General features: G+C 35.6%; 1 protein-coding gene across 1 annotated transcript; it reads left to right on the top strand.

Annotated features, from left to right (window-relative positions):
* LOC128987100 (DNA polymerase delta subunit 2-like) lies at window positions 1-17,692 on the top strand. Its single transcript, XM_054407801.1, has 10 exons — window positions 1-388; window positions 1,173-1,300; window positions 2,331-2,444; window positions 3,569-3,699; window positions 4,404-4,549; window positions 9,244-9,368; window positions 12,231-12,323; window positions 14,200-14,392; window positions 15,956-16,066; window positions 16,925-17,692. Exons 1-10 carry the CDS (start codon window positions 163-165, stop codon window positions 17,050-17,052), a joined length of 1,395 nt encoding a protein of 464 aa, XP_054263776.1. The 5' UTR covers window positions 1-162; the 3' UTR covers window positions 17,053-17,692.
* The last annotated feature ends 414 nt before the right edge of the window (window positions 17,693-18,106 follow it).

Here is an 18,106-nt window from a genome sequence, read left to right as displayed (position 1 = left end):
TGAATTCGGATTCCAAAAAATCCTAACCTCAACCAACTTCACTTAATCAGTTACAGTGAATCAGTAGGCCTATTCGGATTCAAGCAAGAAGAGAAGATACCAAAACGACCATTTCAGTTAAGGGTTTTCTAGTTTTATCGAAAAAAATTAATTTGTCTACAAATGAAGCTCGAAGACAGCATGTCGCGAAAATATGGTGTATTAAACTGTCCGCCTACTGAGGACAGTGCTGCTATATGCCATAAGAGAGTGGATTGTGAATATGTTGATTTATCACAGATATTCCGTCAGCAATCAAAGGATTTCTCCAAACAATTTGCCCACATTTATGCTGTTCGTCTCAGCTCATTGAGGGACCCATTGGTTAAAAGGGCTTCTGCAAAATGGGGTATGTTAATTTTGAAATCCATTTGGTAAGTAGGCTAAGCCTAACCTCTTACATAGGCATAATAATTGATGCTCCTGGAAAAATCATTGTAACTTAATAGGAATAGGCCTAACCTCATTACTGTAAGTAAATTTGCCAACAAAAGCATCTTAGCTGAGGATAATCTTCCTGATGATGCGCCATTTTTAAATTCTCTTTATATGGGACGGCAAACATAAAACCAGCAAATAAACTGATAACTGAACTCATCCTACTCAAAACCCAAACTTCTATAAGTTATTGATTGTACAAATTGATTGATAAAACGATGAAGTCGGATAGCAAATTGATTGGTGAGTCGGTGGCTCAGTTGGTAGCGTCGCGGACTTCGGGCCCCAAGGCAGTAGTGTCGTGGGCTCGGATCCTGGTCACTGCCACAAACTTTTATCAGTACAGTTCACCTTTGTACTGTACCGGCTCACCCCTTGCTTTGCTGGATACGTTCCATGCACAGATCTGTAGTCTATGTGGACGGGCAAATGCAGGGTTAAAAGAGGCCGCCACTTCCTAGGAATCTTGGTATTTCCGCTCCCTTGCTCAGCGAGGGGAAATATGTGCTAAACTCTACAGGATGTTTCTTCCACTAAAAGTAGGCTATTTGACTTTACCATGTTTTGGGTTTAATTGTGACATTTCCATCGTCAATACTTAAGAAAAAAAGGAGATAAAAGTGTAGTTAATTTTGTAAATAATGGAAGCACCACTTTAGAATAATATTCTTCACTTAGTTTTATCAATATTTCAGGTTCTGACGTTAAAGTTTGTCGGTTAGTGGAACTGGAAAAAGCAGAGGGAGAAAAGTGTGTTATCATTGGAACCCTCTTTCTGGATCAACGTTTAAAACCGAGCATTCTGAAAGATATTAGTGAAGAAGTAAGTCAAAAATGTAGAATGTGCCGTATTTCCGTATATTTAGGTATCAAATATCTATAGGCTACTTGGTTTCCGATCATTATTTTATTATTTTTTTACATCCAGGCCTAAAAGAGCAGTTCTGCATTGAGTCTACAAACTGTCATAATATTGCTTAAAACTGTTAATTTTCAATAGGTAGTTTCAAAATAACTTTTAGGTAAAAATAGTTTAAATTCTGCTTAAAGGGGTTGTAAAATTTATTTTTCACATACTAAGGAAGTTTATAAATAAGCTCACTTTACACATTTCCAGATCTCTTCTACTAGGCTCACATGTAGCAAGGTCTCCGTCCAAACATAAATAAAAAGTATATTTATTTATTTTTGTATTGGTTCTGCCAGTTAGGAAGAATGTGTTTACTACATACCTAAACTAAAACAATATAATTTATGTTCTGTGGTTGTTCTGGGACCATTCAATTTATCCCTTCGTCAGTGACTTTGATTTTAAAACACAATCAGTGACACACAGAGTCTTTTTGCAGGTGTTAAAACATTAGACACACAAACTTTTTTATACATTTTGATATAAAAAAGTATTAAAACCATGTATAATCAATGAAATTGTACATGGAATCAATTAAAACTCTTTAATTACATATTTATAATTAACGGTATCAGCATTCTGACACATACTTTATCCCATAAGCTTGTCAACAACCTTTATCATGGGTAAGCGGTGACGGTGTAATTAAAAATCTCAAAAGCTGCAATTACTTTTGAACCATAAGTGTTACAGCAATGGGTTGTACTATTTTTTTAGAATTATAAGGACCATAACATATCAATTTTGATCAAAACCAGCTTATCTCCAAAAATCCGATTTTTTGTTATTTAATGGTTGGTTCTTCATGGGAAAATAACATAAGTACTTAACAATTCAGATATCACCCTTTAAACTCTTATTAGGGACTCCTTGTACTTATTTTACCATATATATTGTGGGTAATATCTTAGATTATATTTTGATGAATGTCTTGTATTTACAGGCACAGCTGATTCCCCAGCCAATCCGCACAAACTTTGTGTCTGACACGGATACTTTGATCCTGGAAGACGAACTACAGCGAATTGTTCTCCATGGGAGTTTAGATGTCCACAAGGTGTGAATTAACTATTTTCTTTCTTGCGATAAATGGCAGGATAAGAAATTGATAATGGTGAATTTTGAACTTTCAATGGAACGTTCATACTTTATTCAATTTTTTTCTCTTAGGGTAAAATCTGGCTTTATATGAATTAATAATTACAACTTACGTCAATCAATCCAGTATGTTTATGGAGGACGCACGTTTCGACCTTTAGGTCATCTTCTGCTCCGCTGTTGCACTGATGACCTAAAGGTTTAAACGTGCGTCCTCCATAAACATACTGGATTGATTGACGTAAGTTGTAATTATTAATTTAAACATCAATCCGTTTGCTACAAATCAATCATGCTGGCTTTATATGATCCATACAAATGGTATGTTTAAATTCCAATTTCCAAAGTTGATTGATATTACAAGGTGCGGCATAACTTTTTTTCAAAACTGAACAAAACCCATTGTACAATTTTAATGAAGTTTTTCTTTTGTTTATAATTATGGTTTTACTATCTTAAGTTTAGTAAGACCAATTACTCTACTCCCAATCCCCTATTCTCAACTAATTACCAATAATTATTTGATATGATTCAACCGATTGTAGTGTCATCACTCTTGCCAACATAAGAGGGATGTATCATGTTGGAAATTTTGTCCTTGATGTTGGTCTGCAAATCGTATAGAGTCATGCTCGGTGATTAGCTCAGTAGTACATGTTCTGTTTGTTGAAGGGGCCACAAAAATTAAAATAAGCTTTGTCACTGAAAAAAAAATAGTATATAAGAATGACTTTGAGGAAAACCTTATACGCTTTCCTTTAAGAATTTAAGTCCAGATAGTGCTTGCCCATCCGCCATTTTGTAATAGTAACATTGTAGACTTGTGAAGGATTCTTCCTCACAAAACAATCTGAAAGTCCAAGGACGGACGCATGTAATTTAGATTTGTTCTTTTGATGATTGAAATATATCCAATTAATAATAGGTCTCTACTTATAACCAACAATTAAGATTAGAAAAATATTTTCACCCCTAGCTTTAAAAAGTTTAAACATGATTCATGACCTGTCAAACGGTTCAAACTTGCTCTTTGAGATGAAACGTGAAACTGCAAATTAAATTATCTTTTACTTTCTTCCTCAGGTGGTTACGGGAGTCGTTTGTGCGGTGTTGGGAAAGGAAGAAGCAGAAGGGGGAAAGTTCCTTGTAGAGGATTGGTGTTTTGCCGGCGTCGAGACAATACCTCCTCTAATCAGCCCACCAAAGGACGATCAGTGAGTTAAATAGAAGAATGCTGATAAAATCTACAAAAAAAGTTTTACCAAATTATTTTGTGTTGGTGACAAAGTCTGTGGTGTAATGGTGTGGGAACGCAAGGGGAAAAGAACCTATATATTGGTAAGCGACCTGTATTTTTCAGTGAAAATGATGAGCATTCCCACTCTGGAAAATTTACGACCACACCACTGGACCAAGCTACTCAAGGCTAGTATCTCACACTTAGGCTTACAATACAGCATATTTATGGTCCATATAGTTATTTATTCAGTCTATACAATATTGCAATAGACTTTGTTAAAGGTTTCCCTTATGAACCTATATCCTTAAATTTGTGATAGTTTGAATTGTAAGAAAATTCGAAAATTGTCTAAATAATATATAGTACAAATAGTTTTGTTTAGCATACTTAATGTAGTTATTATGTTATTTCAGTTTTTTAAATGTTTGAAACTTAAAAATCACTTTTAAGATGATTGAACCAGGCCTACTGTTCTTACTGTGTGGTTGTTTGAGAAGCACACTGGTGTAGTGATTTCCGTCCCCTCGGAGCTAGGTTCAGACCCCGACAATGTATTGTATCTGCGAGAATACCACAAGCACGACCCTCTAGGTCTAGCCTAAAGAAGTGTTGAATGGTTCCGGGCTGGTGTCCTAGGGTGTGAAGGTGAGATATAAATAACAACTTTTTTGTTGGCAGGTTTGTCGTGTTGGTCAGTTGCCTAGACTTGGCTGGAGGCACAGACCTGCTCAGTACGCAACTGTTGATAGATTGGCTGTCTGGTATGCTGGGCGAACCTGCGGACCAGGAACGAGCTGCCAAGGTTGTACGGGTCATCTTAGCGGGTAAATAAAATAATAATACCTACATCGCAGCAAACCTATAGACTAGAGCCGCTTTTACACTGGAGTTTAGTTAGGAACAAGTGTTTACAACTAATGTTTGTAACGTGCCGTTTTTCCCGCTCGGAATATATGCGCTATTCCGTGGTTAAAGCGGGAAAGACGTCACCAACTCTCGCCAGCGGATCGCTCAAGTCGGCGTGCTGGGAAGTTTCCAGGGTTCAGATAAAAATAATTTATTTAATTAACTCAACAACCTAGCACAGGTACAGATTTGTATTTACGCAAAAATGTAGTGTGAATCAGGTGTGAACTCAGTACCGGTAACCAACAACGCTACTGTACCATCATCATCGTTCACACCTGGGAACAGCTAATTAAATTAAATTTAAAAATAATGAAAACCCGTTCAATGAAATTTTGAAACAACTTAATGTTGCAGTTTCGTCAACCTCAACACTTAGAATATTACTTCTGAATATACTTAGCGTGCTTCACCCGACCTCGTGTTTGCACGACCTGCAGAGACGGGTTCAACTTTGCCCGCTTTGCCGCAGCAGTTCAACACCTACTGAATATCCCGGCAAAATAATCGCTAAAACCCCGTCACCCTCAATCTATATTATAAACACACTATTAAACGATGTATTTATATGTATTGAATCTTTAACAAATCCCGTGCGAGCCCTAGCATACGCTATCACACAGTCTTCAACAGGTTCTAACACCCAATAAAGGATTCCAGCCAAACTAATAAAGTGAGGGTTTATCGCTAAATAATAAAAAATAATAGTACACACTATTAAGATAAAGCCGGTGAATTACCTGTATACTCCAGGGATCTTCGCTAACACAATAAAGCACACGTAAATTCACTTTAGGCAAAACCACTACTGAGCTACTGAACACTAGTAACGTCCTAACGCTGGAAATCGCAGAATTAGAATGTCGTCGCATCCCTAGCCCACAAGGGATCTTCCCTACTTCCCCCTCCCTAACCCCTTAGGGATGGGGAATCAGCTGATTCACTTCCCAGCTGATCGGTGACGTCACGAGTTCAAAATTGGCGCTGTCACAACACAACGCCAAGACAGCCGACTAGTGGTACAGGTTATGTTGTTACTGTTGTTATTCACCTGCGCCGACTGTGAAATTATACTGCGGAACTTTAATATCGTCTCTGGTTTAAACAAAAAGTATAATTTCCACCCGTGACGTGTAGCTTAGTGTGCGACAAAGTGTATGCATGTTATGTAGTGATATTGTATTGGTGATCGCGGTTCACCACCCTAGCCTAACCAACAACTTTGACCGTACTTCCCAAAGGTGTATATTAGGCATGGGGGTTACACAGAAACGGTTTATCACTCGTTTTGTACACAACGATGCAATACTGTGACTTGTGAATCTAAAAAATAGTGTCTTTAGTGATTTTTCCAAAAGTGAGGTTATCCCTACTTCAACCCTAGGATAGGCCTAGAACAGCCTATTTACCTTACCATGATAGGTTTACCACTATCACCAACCAGGTATGGAATAGGCCTACTGATAATTAAATAATAAATATAAAAACTTAACCCCTCTATAATTTTAACCCATTACATGTTTGTAAAAAACCAAGAAACACTTGCTTTTTGAACAGAAACATTTCAAGTGTTTACAACAAAAATTCTCATAAGAAGTAGGTAGGGATCAAAGGATGTTCCAAACATAAGAAAACATTTGTTGTGGAAAAAATTGTACTGTACTGTACTTCTATGCTGTTTACAACACTTCCCCACTACCCCACCGCCTACTGACCCGCGCCTACTCACCACCACGTACGTGACCATCTCAAGGGGGACTGATCTTGTGTTCTCGGGAACGGTGATTCAATTGTTTCCAACTAAATCAAAGTAAAGTGCACTATCTGTTGAAACTTTTTTTTAGAAACAAGTGTTGCCGACAAAATGCTCCAAACATTTGTTCAAAATTCTAGTATAAACGCGGCTTAAGCGAATGTCCATTTTCCCTCTAAATATTTCCCGAAACATGTCAGATTTATTCCCTTTTTGAGTAAAATTAGGAACAAGTATTTATGTGAGTCACATGAAAGCTGATATGTTTTTATAGTTCAATGATATTAGCCTAGTTCAAAATTAATACATTTGCCAAATTTTGTCAAAATATCCTATACTCTAATACGAGCAATGTTTGCTTGTATGTATGCTTGCTTGCTTGCTTGCTTGCTTGCTTGCAGAAAGATCTCGAAAACGGCTCCGACGATTTTCTTCAAATCTTGTAAATAGTTTATTTTTGGCCTAAAAACAAGTTTCATGCAGTTAGAACTGCCAACAAAAATCTAATTACGTAGAAAAACGAAACTGAAAGTCACATTTTTTTAACATTAGTCTTATGGGTTGCTAAGTAACCATGTTGGTTGAATTAAATAACAAGGAAAAGGTAAACAAAAGACTTGAAGTTGTAGCACGTGTTCATAATAAACCAACTACCCACAGTATACTAGCAAATTACAAATACAGTACAAAAGGAAAAACATCACTTGTTAATATTGAGCAAAGATTATACCAAAGATTGATTATACTTAAGATTACTCGAGACTTTGTAGTCAAGGGTAGCAGTGCGAAGTCTAGGATCTGTTTATGACGAATACATTAAGGTATCTGCAATCCTAAAATGCTATGGGAAGGGAAGGAAACAGGTCCGTGACGTAGGAAGTAGTGAAGGAAGTAGTAAAGGCAATCATAAAATGCTATGGGAATAGAGGGAAACAGGTCCGTGACGTAGGAAGTGATGAAGGAAGTAGTAAATGCGAGCAGTCCGGAGTGTGGGGACTGTTTATGACGATAAGATTAGGGTATCTGCAATCCTAAAATGCTATGGGAAGGGAGGGAAACAGGTCCGTGACGTAGGAAGTGGTGAAGGAAGTAGTCAAGGCGAGCTGTCCGGAGTGTGGGAACTGTTTATGACGATTAGATAAGGGTATGGGCTATCCTAAAATGCTATGGGAAGGGAGGGAAACAGGTCCGCGACGTAGGAAGTGGTGACGGAAGTAGTCAAGGCGAGTTGTCCGGAGTGTGGGAACTGTTTATGACGATTAGATTAAGGTATCTGCAATCTTTAAATGCAATGGGAAGGGAGGGAAACAGGTCCGCGACGTAGGATGTGGTGAAGGAAGTAGTCAAGGCGAGCTGTCCGGAGTGTGGGAACTGTTTATGACGATTAGATTAATGTATCTGCAATCTTTAAATGCAATGGGAAGGGAGGGAAACATGTTTGCGACGTAGGAAGTGGTGAAGGAAGTAGTAAAGGCGATTAGTATGGAGTGTGGGAACTGTTTATGACGATTAGATTAACGTATCTGCAATTCTGAAATGCTATGGGAAGGGAGAAAAACAGGTCCGCTACGTTGGAAGTGGTGAAGGAAGTAGTCAAGGCGAGCTGTCCGGAGTGTGGGAACTGTTAATAACGATTAGATTAAGGTATCTACAATCTTAAAGTGCTATGGGAATGGAGGGAAACAGGTCCATGACGTAGGAAATGGTGTAGGACGTTGTAAAGGCGAGCCGTGTGGAGTTTGGGAACAGATTTATGTATCTCCGATACTAAGACTGCTTTCAGAGTGAACTAATGATTTTCTCCGATTAAAGCTCGGTCCCCAGGTACTATCTATTAACAAGGTAACTATGTTATAAAACATTGCAAAATTATTACCAAAATATCACTAGGCTAATTGTAAACAATTTATAATGTAGTGTCAGTTTGCAGAAATAATCTTTCTCTAAACTTAAAACAGCTGACTGTTATTTAAATAATGGTAATGTTTTAAATAACTAAACATTCTCACTGATTTAGTAAATACTGGAAAAATATTTTAATCTTGATCTGTGCTCAAATTATTCCGGGAGTAGGTAGCACAAATTGTTATCAAACACACAAAGGAAGACAGATAAAGACTCGTTTTGGCTTTATTAGGATCTGAACTGTAAATATAACCAAAAACTCCATCATTCTGAGGAGTGTCCGGACAAGATTGTAATATTTATTTATTTAATTCAGAATTATGGGCAGAATATGGATCAAGCTGTCGTCGTTCTTTTAAGGAATTAAAAATAATGCCATTGACTTCTTTGTACATCTATGAAACAGTAAATTTTGTTCATTTAAATAATACACTTTTTGATGAATTTAGACCCACTCATAGTTATAATACCCGAAACCCAAATCTGCTAAATTATCCAATTGATAGACACTCTCATTTTGTAAAAAAACCCCATCTATATGGGGATTTGTCTATATAATAAGATCCCCTCAAAAATAAAATCCTATACACCACAAAAATTTAAAATTTGGACAAAATCATTATTGGTGGAGAAATCATATTACTTCCTGGCAGATTTCCTAAATGACCGTGATATTGATTGACCATTAGTTTATGTAAAATATGACACAGAATGTTTTTTATTGTTTTTTTCTCTGATATTGCTTCAAGATCTTTATTTAAATTTGTCTTTTTTCTAACTTGTCTGAATTGGTAACTTTCTCTCAATTGTATTGTTCTTGTTGTATTTTGTTGTAACTTATTACTTTTAGTTTTTATAACGTATTGATTGACCATGCATCTGTTCACCATTGCCTTTGTAAAGAAGAATGTTTTATGCAATAAAATACTTATGACTTATGACTTATGACTTCAGGAAACAGTGTGAGGAGTGATGTGGAAAAGAAGGAAGATAAAGTGACGAAAACCACAACAATAGAAAGTTCTTCATCTTCTCTTTCAGCAGTCAAACTCCTCGATGGATTTTTGAACCAGCTTGTGGTAAAGAAATATAAATTTGATATTTTCTATTCTTAGTTGTATCCTCCAGGGGACCGTAATTACTTTTTATTGTGGTATTAATTTTTTCGTGCTAATGATTAAGTTTTCTGAGATAGTCCAGTTTGAAAATGTAACCATTTAATAATTTTTAATATCCTAAAGCACAGTCATAAGTGCATGAAACATGTTCGAGAAGCTGAACTAGATTTTTATTTCCTTAGGCGAATAAAATCAGTTGGAGTCAAGGACATCATTTACCTGATGCACGTAACTTTCATCTTTAAAAAACAAAAACTTAACTTCCAAAACAGATTGTCATTCGTTTGTATAACAAAATCTATGTAACCTAACCTAATCTATAGTCCACCCTTAGGTTGGATTAGGTTAGGTTAGATTAGTTTACAAGACGTGGTCGGTATGATACCAAAGTACCTTAATTAGTTTCTAGTTAGCTTACGAAACGGTTCAGTATAAGGTAATTAATTAATGGTTAATCATTCAAGCAAAAGGTTGATTTTTACACTTCCTGTTCAACCTACTGTCTGGTCATAAAGTATAGATACTCGAGTTTGAGCTTTTATTGCAACATAACAAGTAGACGTAGAAAAATACAAGTTACATCATAATTTTAAGAATTTATTTCTGCGTTTATGTGTGTTGATTTACAATGTTTTATGCAGTTTTTCAACTCAGCCTTTCAGCGGGTTGAGTGAAAAAAGTACAGGTTTTTCGGCGGTTTACCAACAACGGGCGACTTTAACATTTTATAACAAAATACCCCCGCCGCAGCAAACCTGACGCCTAAGCGAATTTCAATTTGGCTGAATTGATTTTCAATTGATCTATTTAAATAACATTAGGTTTAACCTAGGTTTGCTGCTACAAGGAAACTAATAAAGTGTGTGTTTCAGGTAAAATAATTATTGCTTAGTATAAAATGAATATATTTGCCAAGTTTGATCAAAAGATATCCATAAACAAGCAAACTACAACATTTTACAATATTCTCCATAAGAATAACATGGGAATTTAAAATTTACGATTTTTTTAGTTTTCTCCGTAGCCAATAACCGTACAAAAACACTTTGATATACTGAATTGTTTGTTTTTTAAGCTCTTTAAGAAGGTTTAGAGAAAAATTGGGAAATTTTGTGTTTTGAGGGTCAAAAGTGAGAAAAACCAATTTTTACCCCATAAAACCCCCCATAAAACCCTGTTCCCATGGTCCGATCATGCTGGATCGCGAACTCATTCAAGTTTATCCCGCCTTACACCTTCAAACCAAATTTCATCAAAATCGGATAAAAATTACTCAAGTTATCGTGTTCACGGACACATATATATATATATATATATATATATATATATACATATATAAAAATTTGAACGAGTGGTGTTTTTGGCCTCTGGGGACATCAAAATGAAAAAGTAAATCGGTCCCGGGCCTAAGTCTTACCATGAGACCTACGGTAATAGCTACTTCCCTATAGGGAAATTCGCTAAAACTACTGATCATATCGTCATGCGTTTTTTATAGCTTTTAGAACATATACTTATAACGCATATTTATAAGTTTTAGAATTTTTCGTCAATACAAAAAAAAATCTGTTATGGTTTTAGTAAAGGCATTTTAGTTCCGCGACGGGACAAGTTAGGAACTCCGATGAAAGCTTAAATTAAAGCTCTTAAAAAGATACAAATGAAAAGTTAAGTTACACATTAGCTAAGTGGTGTTTAATATTTAAAATGGACGTATAATCAAAGTTGATCTGAAACGCAATAGTGCATGCAATTTTTACCGCTATCTGCAGGCAGGAAGTTCTCCCTGCCCGGGACTAGGTTTTGCAGCATGGACGCTCGAACGATGAATCATACTTAAATACCTACCTTCCCCTACAATGTTATTATTGTGGGTTGAACATATTTTCCTCAGTCTGTCTGTGTTGTTCGTTGTAGTCAAGATGCCCAGAGCGCCCCATTTATCAGAAGCTAAAATCACTATGATTTTAAAGGCGATATGTTTTGTTTTAAAAAACGAAGGTGTCAGGTGTAATGTCAAGCAATATTCAGTTTATCAAAAGGTTTCAGAATGCGTTGGGAAGTCTATTGCAACAGTGAACATATGGTTAGGGGTAGGTATATTGTAGTGATGAGGTCCCGGCGGTTTGGTCCGTGCTGCCAAAACCGGTCCCGGGCAGGGGGCCTGCGGATCAATAGCAGTACAAATTTCATGCACTATTGCGTTTCAGATCAGCTTTGATTATACGTCCATTTTAATTACTAAACACCACTTAAGAACTTTAATTTAAGTTTTCATCAGAGTTTCTAACTTGTCCCGTCGCGGAAATAAAATGCCTTTACAAAAACCATAACAGGTTTTTTTTTGTTTTGACGAAAAATTCTAAAACTTATAAATATGCTTTATAAGTATATGTTCTAAAAGCTATAAAAATTTCATAATGATAAGATCAGTAGTATTTTTGTTATAAAACGTTAAAGTTGCCCGTTGTTGGTAAATCGTCGAAAAACCTGTACTTTTTTAATTCAACCCGCTGAAAGGCTGAGTTGAAAAATTTTAAACCAACACACATAAACGCAGAAATAAGTTCGTAAAATTATGATGTAACTTGTATTTTTCTACGACTACTTGTTACGTTGCAATAAAAGCTCAAACTCGAGTATCTATACTTTTTGACCCGACAGTAGGCTTTGTCTCGATAGTCGATAGTTTAACTTAAACTTGTTTTGGAAAGAGTCACTTTAGGCTCTAGTAATTCAATATACTATTTTATGACTCCTCTACTTCAATGTAAAAACCGCTGCTCTGTTACACTGGCAGATAATTTGGTGGTTTCTTTTCAGCAATTCGTCGACGTAGACATCATGCCGGGAGAGTTTGACCCAACCAACCATACACTGCCTCAACAGCCGTTACATTACTGCATGTTCCCAAATGTGAGTGCTGTATATCTTAGGTTTTACATTAGGAATGATGGGAATTATCTTTTATTTCGGGACGGAACAGGGTATAGCCTATATTTCCTTCCTGATCCTCAAGATGAGATTTTCCTAGTGTGCACAAAAAAAAATTTCTTTTTTAAATATGTTTGTAAATAGGTTTTGGATTAGGCCTAATGAGAACGGAAAGTAAATAAAAGAAACGTCTTATAACTATATCTACTACTGTACCTGTTGCTCGAATTCGAGCAATTGCTAATTATAGGGGTTATTTTAAAACGAATAACAGTCATAATTTCTGATGACTTTAAAAGATTCGACTGAAAGATTATGGAAATACTCAAGATGTACATAACAGATCAATATACAGTAGACCCCCTCTTAACCGACCCTAATGGGACCGGACCTAGGTCGGATGACTCAAAAGGTCGGTTAAAACGGGCAATCCCTAAAATGAAAACATAATGAATTGCTATTCATTTGGAATTATATAATCATTATTTTGAAGTCATACTTGCATTATTTATAAAATAAACTACTCTTATCTCCTTTTTCGTATTGATAGAAAAGTCACAAATAAACACAAAACACGGTTAAGTCAAATAGGCCTACTTTCAGTGGAATATATTATAGTACTATAAAGTCAATGGTACTAGGCAAGAGTCAATAAAAATTCCTATTTTAATAACATTAGAACTGTAATGTATTAATTGATGCTTTCCAAATCCATCATAATACAGTATAGAACCTTTTGTCAAAATTAAAGATACAAGCAACTATTTTGTTACAAGACAGGATGTTTATTTATAGCCTCTCAATAGAAGCTCGAGGCACAAAAACCATCTTGATCTTGGAGTTGTTAACCCCCCTTCCCTGCCCTCCCTACAAGTTGCATTGTTTGTTTACTCCAGCGATAAGATAATCAGTTCTCAAAATCGTAACGCACTTTACGATGTTATAAATTTTCCGCAAAGATAACAAACTGACAACATGTTATATTTTTTGTGATCAATACAAAATAACTTATTCTTAGTCATATCCTGTGGAGATAAGCGTATGGTTCAGTTCTCATCGCCCAGCGTGGGAGCGGAAATGCCAAGATTCTTAGAAAGCGGCGGTTAAACCGAACTGCTCTCAAAGCAAGGTCGGTTAAAACAAACTGTATTATTTTACGATCGAAGGCGGATAATCCGATTATCGATTAATACGAGGTCGGATAAGAGGGGGTCTACTGTAATCAACATTTCTTGTAAATATCTTATAATTTTTCAAAAGCTGATCTTGTTTTTTAGTGTTTTCTACAAATAGCCTTACTCATAGCCGCATTAGGTTGTCCATAACCGCAATTATAAATAAAAATATAAAAAAACATTGTTTCTATTTCTTCTCCTTGGTGGTGTTCTATGACTTTCCTATGTTTCCATAGTTTGCAAATCGGCTCTTTCAATGATTACCAAGAAATGTAGCACATTGTAAATTCAGTTTTCTTTTTAGTATATCATAAATTATTCAGGGTCTCTAGCTTTTTTCCTTTGTAATATTTACGAAAAACCAAATTCAAATAGTAACTATTTCATTTCAACCAAGTCAGTAAATGTTTGTAGCAAACTGTTACATTAGCAAACTTATTGACTGTTTTCAAATAACATATGTTCTTCTTCTCACTAATTTCTGACAACAGCTGGAGTTTCATAGCAATGTTTGTTTCCCATGTTAATCTTATGGAGAAATACAAAACTTAAAAGGGCCCCAAGGCCTGTTTGATTAATGAGACTAAACTGTATTAAAATAGCCTACATAGTAAATTTTTGAAATGACAAATATTTGGACTCTGAATCAATCCAAACAATTAATCACGTAATTCTCATCACAGGCTTCTAGGTTCAAGAGTCTGCATGGCGTCACCAACCCATACAGCTGTTTGGTCAACGGACGCCGGATCACCGGCACTTCTGGTCAACCGGTTATGGATATCATCCGATTCACCCGGATGAGTGATCCGTTGGATACTCTACATCAAACCCTGGAGTGGGGCCATCTCTCCCCTACCTCCCCGGATACTCTGCGTAAGTGGCGATTGATATTGAATTTATCAACGGCATCAAGTCATCGATGTATTTATAAATAAACGTTATCAGCAAACTTACACACACTTTCCCTAGCTTATCTTAAACCCTTATAACGGGCAAGCGTTGGGTGTCACTATGATATTTTATGGGAAAAATAGAAAAAGTTGCGATAATTTTTTAACCATAATTTTTACAGCATTGGAGATATAATGATTATACCATATTGTTTTTAGTTTAAAGGACTATAACATGCTATATTGTAAACAAATTCATTAAAACCGGTTTGTTCATAATCTGATTTTGTCCACAATTTTAAGGGTTTTTACCAAAAACCCACAATTAAAAGTTAAAATATAAACAAATTAAAAAACCTGGAGATACCATAAACTAGTGGTACTCAAATGGGCTACCGAAAAAAATCAACAACATATTCAAAATTGGACAACAGATGTAGTCCGTAGCTCTGTGCACATCTACACACACAGATGCAATCATACAAACACACATACACACAGACATCCCTTTAGAATTTTGACAAAAACTATACTTTCTATATACTATCTACTGAGGAAGAAGCTAAACATTTATACTGTAGATTTTCAATGAAGTGATTTTCTGTGTTATCTGACTATTGGTTTATGCAGACGATCAAGTACCATAAAATCCCGTTATATTTTTGCAAGGTATGACAACATATCCTAGTGATAACACCTTCTGCCACTTTTTTTGCTCTCGGAAGGTACGAGCTGAGGCATCCACACTGGACTATATTTTCTGATAGTTTTACCATGCTCCATACTGTACCACCATAATTCATCTATTCCTTATACCTACACACTCCTCTACCAGCCCTCACTGCCTAGTCAAAGTTATTTGTGATGATAGCTTCTAATGGTAAAAGTAGTTTAACCTTCCAGAGTTCGCATCACGGAAGTAACCTCCAGGGATGTTTTATTTTTCCCGCAGTGTGATTGTCACTGTACCTCACACAACTTATTCCTAGAATCAAGTGAAGGTCAAAACTCACCACTATTTTATATTTGTTAGTTTTGTAAGAGAAATTAGCTTCCGTGTGCGCTCTTATATTAGAACATTTGATAGAATAATAGTTTAATTTTATATTTATAAAATCAAATTAAGTTATTTTATAATTAAGAGCTCACTAAACACATTTTTGATGTTTAAAATTAAATATAAAACTTAATTTGTGCACTAAAATACAAATTTTAGATCATAAATGTTTGTTTTTATTGATCTGGAAGTAACCTCCAGGTGCGCCCTCTCCCATTTTGAAAACCAATGCGCCCTCTGAAAGGTTAAATGGGAGACAAACTTGTTATTTGAACCATGTAAAAGTAAAAAGACTCACATTTGATTTTATGTTTATATGTTAATCAAAATTATTTTTACTTTCAGAGTGGATGTAGTAAAAGATAAAAATATCCTTCAATTTTAGTATTATTCTGTTAAATAATGTATTAGTCCTTGGTAATAACTCCCAAGAAAAAATTTATCTAGATTTTTATAGAAAACTTTTTAAAACTACATCTGACTTTGCAGCATGCTACCCGTTCTACGAGCGAGATCCGTTCATCCTGGAAGCCAGGCCTGATGTTTATTTTGCCGGCAATCAGGAAACATTCCAGACGAAACTAGTCGAAACACTCAATGGTGAGGATAAACCTTTGTAACCTATTTTGGTTACAAATTAAACCTAATTAGGTTACGAACCTTATTAGGTTTGTTAGATGTAAAGAAGGATAACTTTAATTTACTAACATTAATTTTAACTATCCCACAACTTGCTGTTGAAAATCACCTGGCCAATTACAAAAAATGTTTCTCACTGACCAACTTTTTATGTTATTTCACAAAGTTTTTGTTGTGTCAAACTTATTTAGATTCATTTATGCCCTCACCATTTGTAGATAATTTTGTACCAAATTCCTAAATTTTAGTATTTTATCTCAACAACACCAAAGCCTGGTCTACATGGGTAGAGTTGTTGGTTGTGTAGAGTTTATAGTAGAGCTACTTTCTCGTCCACACTACCGATTTTAAACAACCGACTGTTCACACATAGAGTGTTGATGATAGTTTGTGAACTGTGTGTTCCCCTCCATTCCCAAAATGAGTGTTCAAAACCAGCCAAAAGACAGTGTCACTCTACTAGAAACTCTACGGCCAAGGGATCACGTTTACACAAGTATATAGTGTGCAGGAGTGTGAGAATTTTGCTAGTGGTGGGGGAAGTAGAGTAGAGCTACTTTCCAACATGCTGCTAGTATCTGTATTCTTCCACCTACTAGGCTCCTAGTGAAAGTTTAAATAGAAACTCTACCCTACCCTTTTAAACCAGGCTTATATATATATTTGTCAGTTTATTGAAATATGGCAAATTTAATATTTCATCGGTTGCGTGCAGAGAGATGTCCTTTTACGGTGTATGCTGTACGGTATTGCCAGTCTATTTTGTTCTTTGGTCGCCGATGGTAACCTTATTCTCAATAGCAGCTGATTCTGTTTTAGGTGATGGAGAGGTCCACAAGGTGCGGCTAATCTGTTTGCCAAGTTTCGCCAAAACCGCAACATGCGCTGTTGTCAACCTCGCAAATTTAGACTGTCATACAATGAACTTTGAAGTGGGAATGCAATAGTTCATGATAATAGAATTGTAAATAGGTCGCTATATTTTTCGAAGTATTTTTATAGCGAAACCGTAGGGATAGAAACGTAAATAAAGTTGTGTCACATTTCAATGATTACAAATCGCTAGTATTTTACATGTAATAAATAACTTGTTTCAAACTTATGTCCATATAGTGTACAGTTTGGTTTTGTACAAAATAGTTGTTAGGCTTTTCTGTTAAGTGTAGAAAAGTGAGTTTAATTCTTACAATAATGAAAATGTTTATTGTTGGAACGAATACACCTATGTACAGTCAACTCCATCTTGTTTTGAAAACTCAGGAATGGACCATTTTTGGAGTTTAAAAAGTCAAAGCCACTTGAAGTCAACATGATAGTAAACTACTCAGTTTCAAAACTGCAGATTATGAGTGAAACATTGAGCCATCTAAAATCCAATCCAAACAAATCTCAACAATAGGAAGAAGTCTTCTGTAATATTTTATTATGAATCTCCTACTTTTTGTCAGCTTTCAGATTCAGACACATCCTTAGATTTTCCACTGTTAGGCCTAGTCTAATATTGTTCAGTAAAATTTGCTAGGCAACATTTATACAGGGTGATTGACATAAGTGTGCCAGCCGTTTTATTCGAAAACTATAAGAGATATCAAAAAAAGTTAAATGGTAAGTGCCTTGGATTTTTTATTTAAAAAATTATAGTCAAGTCAAAAAAAATATTTTAGCCGCCATTTTTCCAATATGGCCGCCAACTTTGATTTTTCTTATGAAACACCCTGTATTTTATGATGTATTCTGGTAGAAAAAGTAATTTTAAGACGATTTTATTGTTGTGATTTTTTTCATAAACCTAACCGTTTCAAAGATAATAATGGATTAAGTTGTGAAATTTTGATTGGTTTTCGAACAAAACAGCTGGCATGCTTGCTTAGGCCTTTATCGAAACTCTTTCTCATGCAGAAATTTCAAAACTTTAACCATTATTATCTTTGAAACGGTTAGGTTTATGAAAAAAATCACATGAATAAAATCGTCTTAAAATTACTTTTTCTACCAGAATAC

The sequence above is a fragment of the Macrosteles quadrilineatus genome, unplaced genomic scaffold (genome assembly GCF_028750875.1).
Source record: "Macrosteles quadrilineatus isolate MER2022 unplaced genomic scaffold, UCM_ALF_1.0 Scaffold_1__1_contigs__length_201487025, whole genome shotgun sequence".
Taxonomy (NCBI): Eukaryota; Metazoa; Arthropoda; class Insecta; order Hemiptera; family Cicadellidae; genus Macrosteles; species Macrosteles quadrilineatus.
This window is presented reverse-complemented; position numbering and strand designations above follow the sequence as displayed.

Bases quoted from the DNA above. Each gene is read 5' to 3' on its own strand.
- LOC128987100 (XM_054407801.1), top strand. From the start codon at position 163: ATGAAGCTCGAAGACAGCATGTCGCGAAAATATGGTGTATTAAACTGT. The intron at 12,324-14,199 runs GTGAGTGCTGTA...TTCTCATCACAG, and splicing joins ATTACTGCATGTTCCCAAAT to GCTTCTAGGTTCAAGAGTCT. The intron at 14,393-15,955 runs GTAAGTGGCGAT...CTGACTTTGCAG, and splicing joins TACCTCCCCGGATACTCTGC to CATGCTACCCGTTCTACGAG.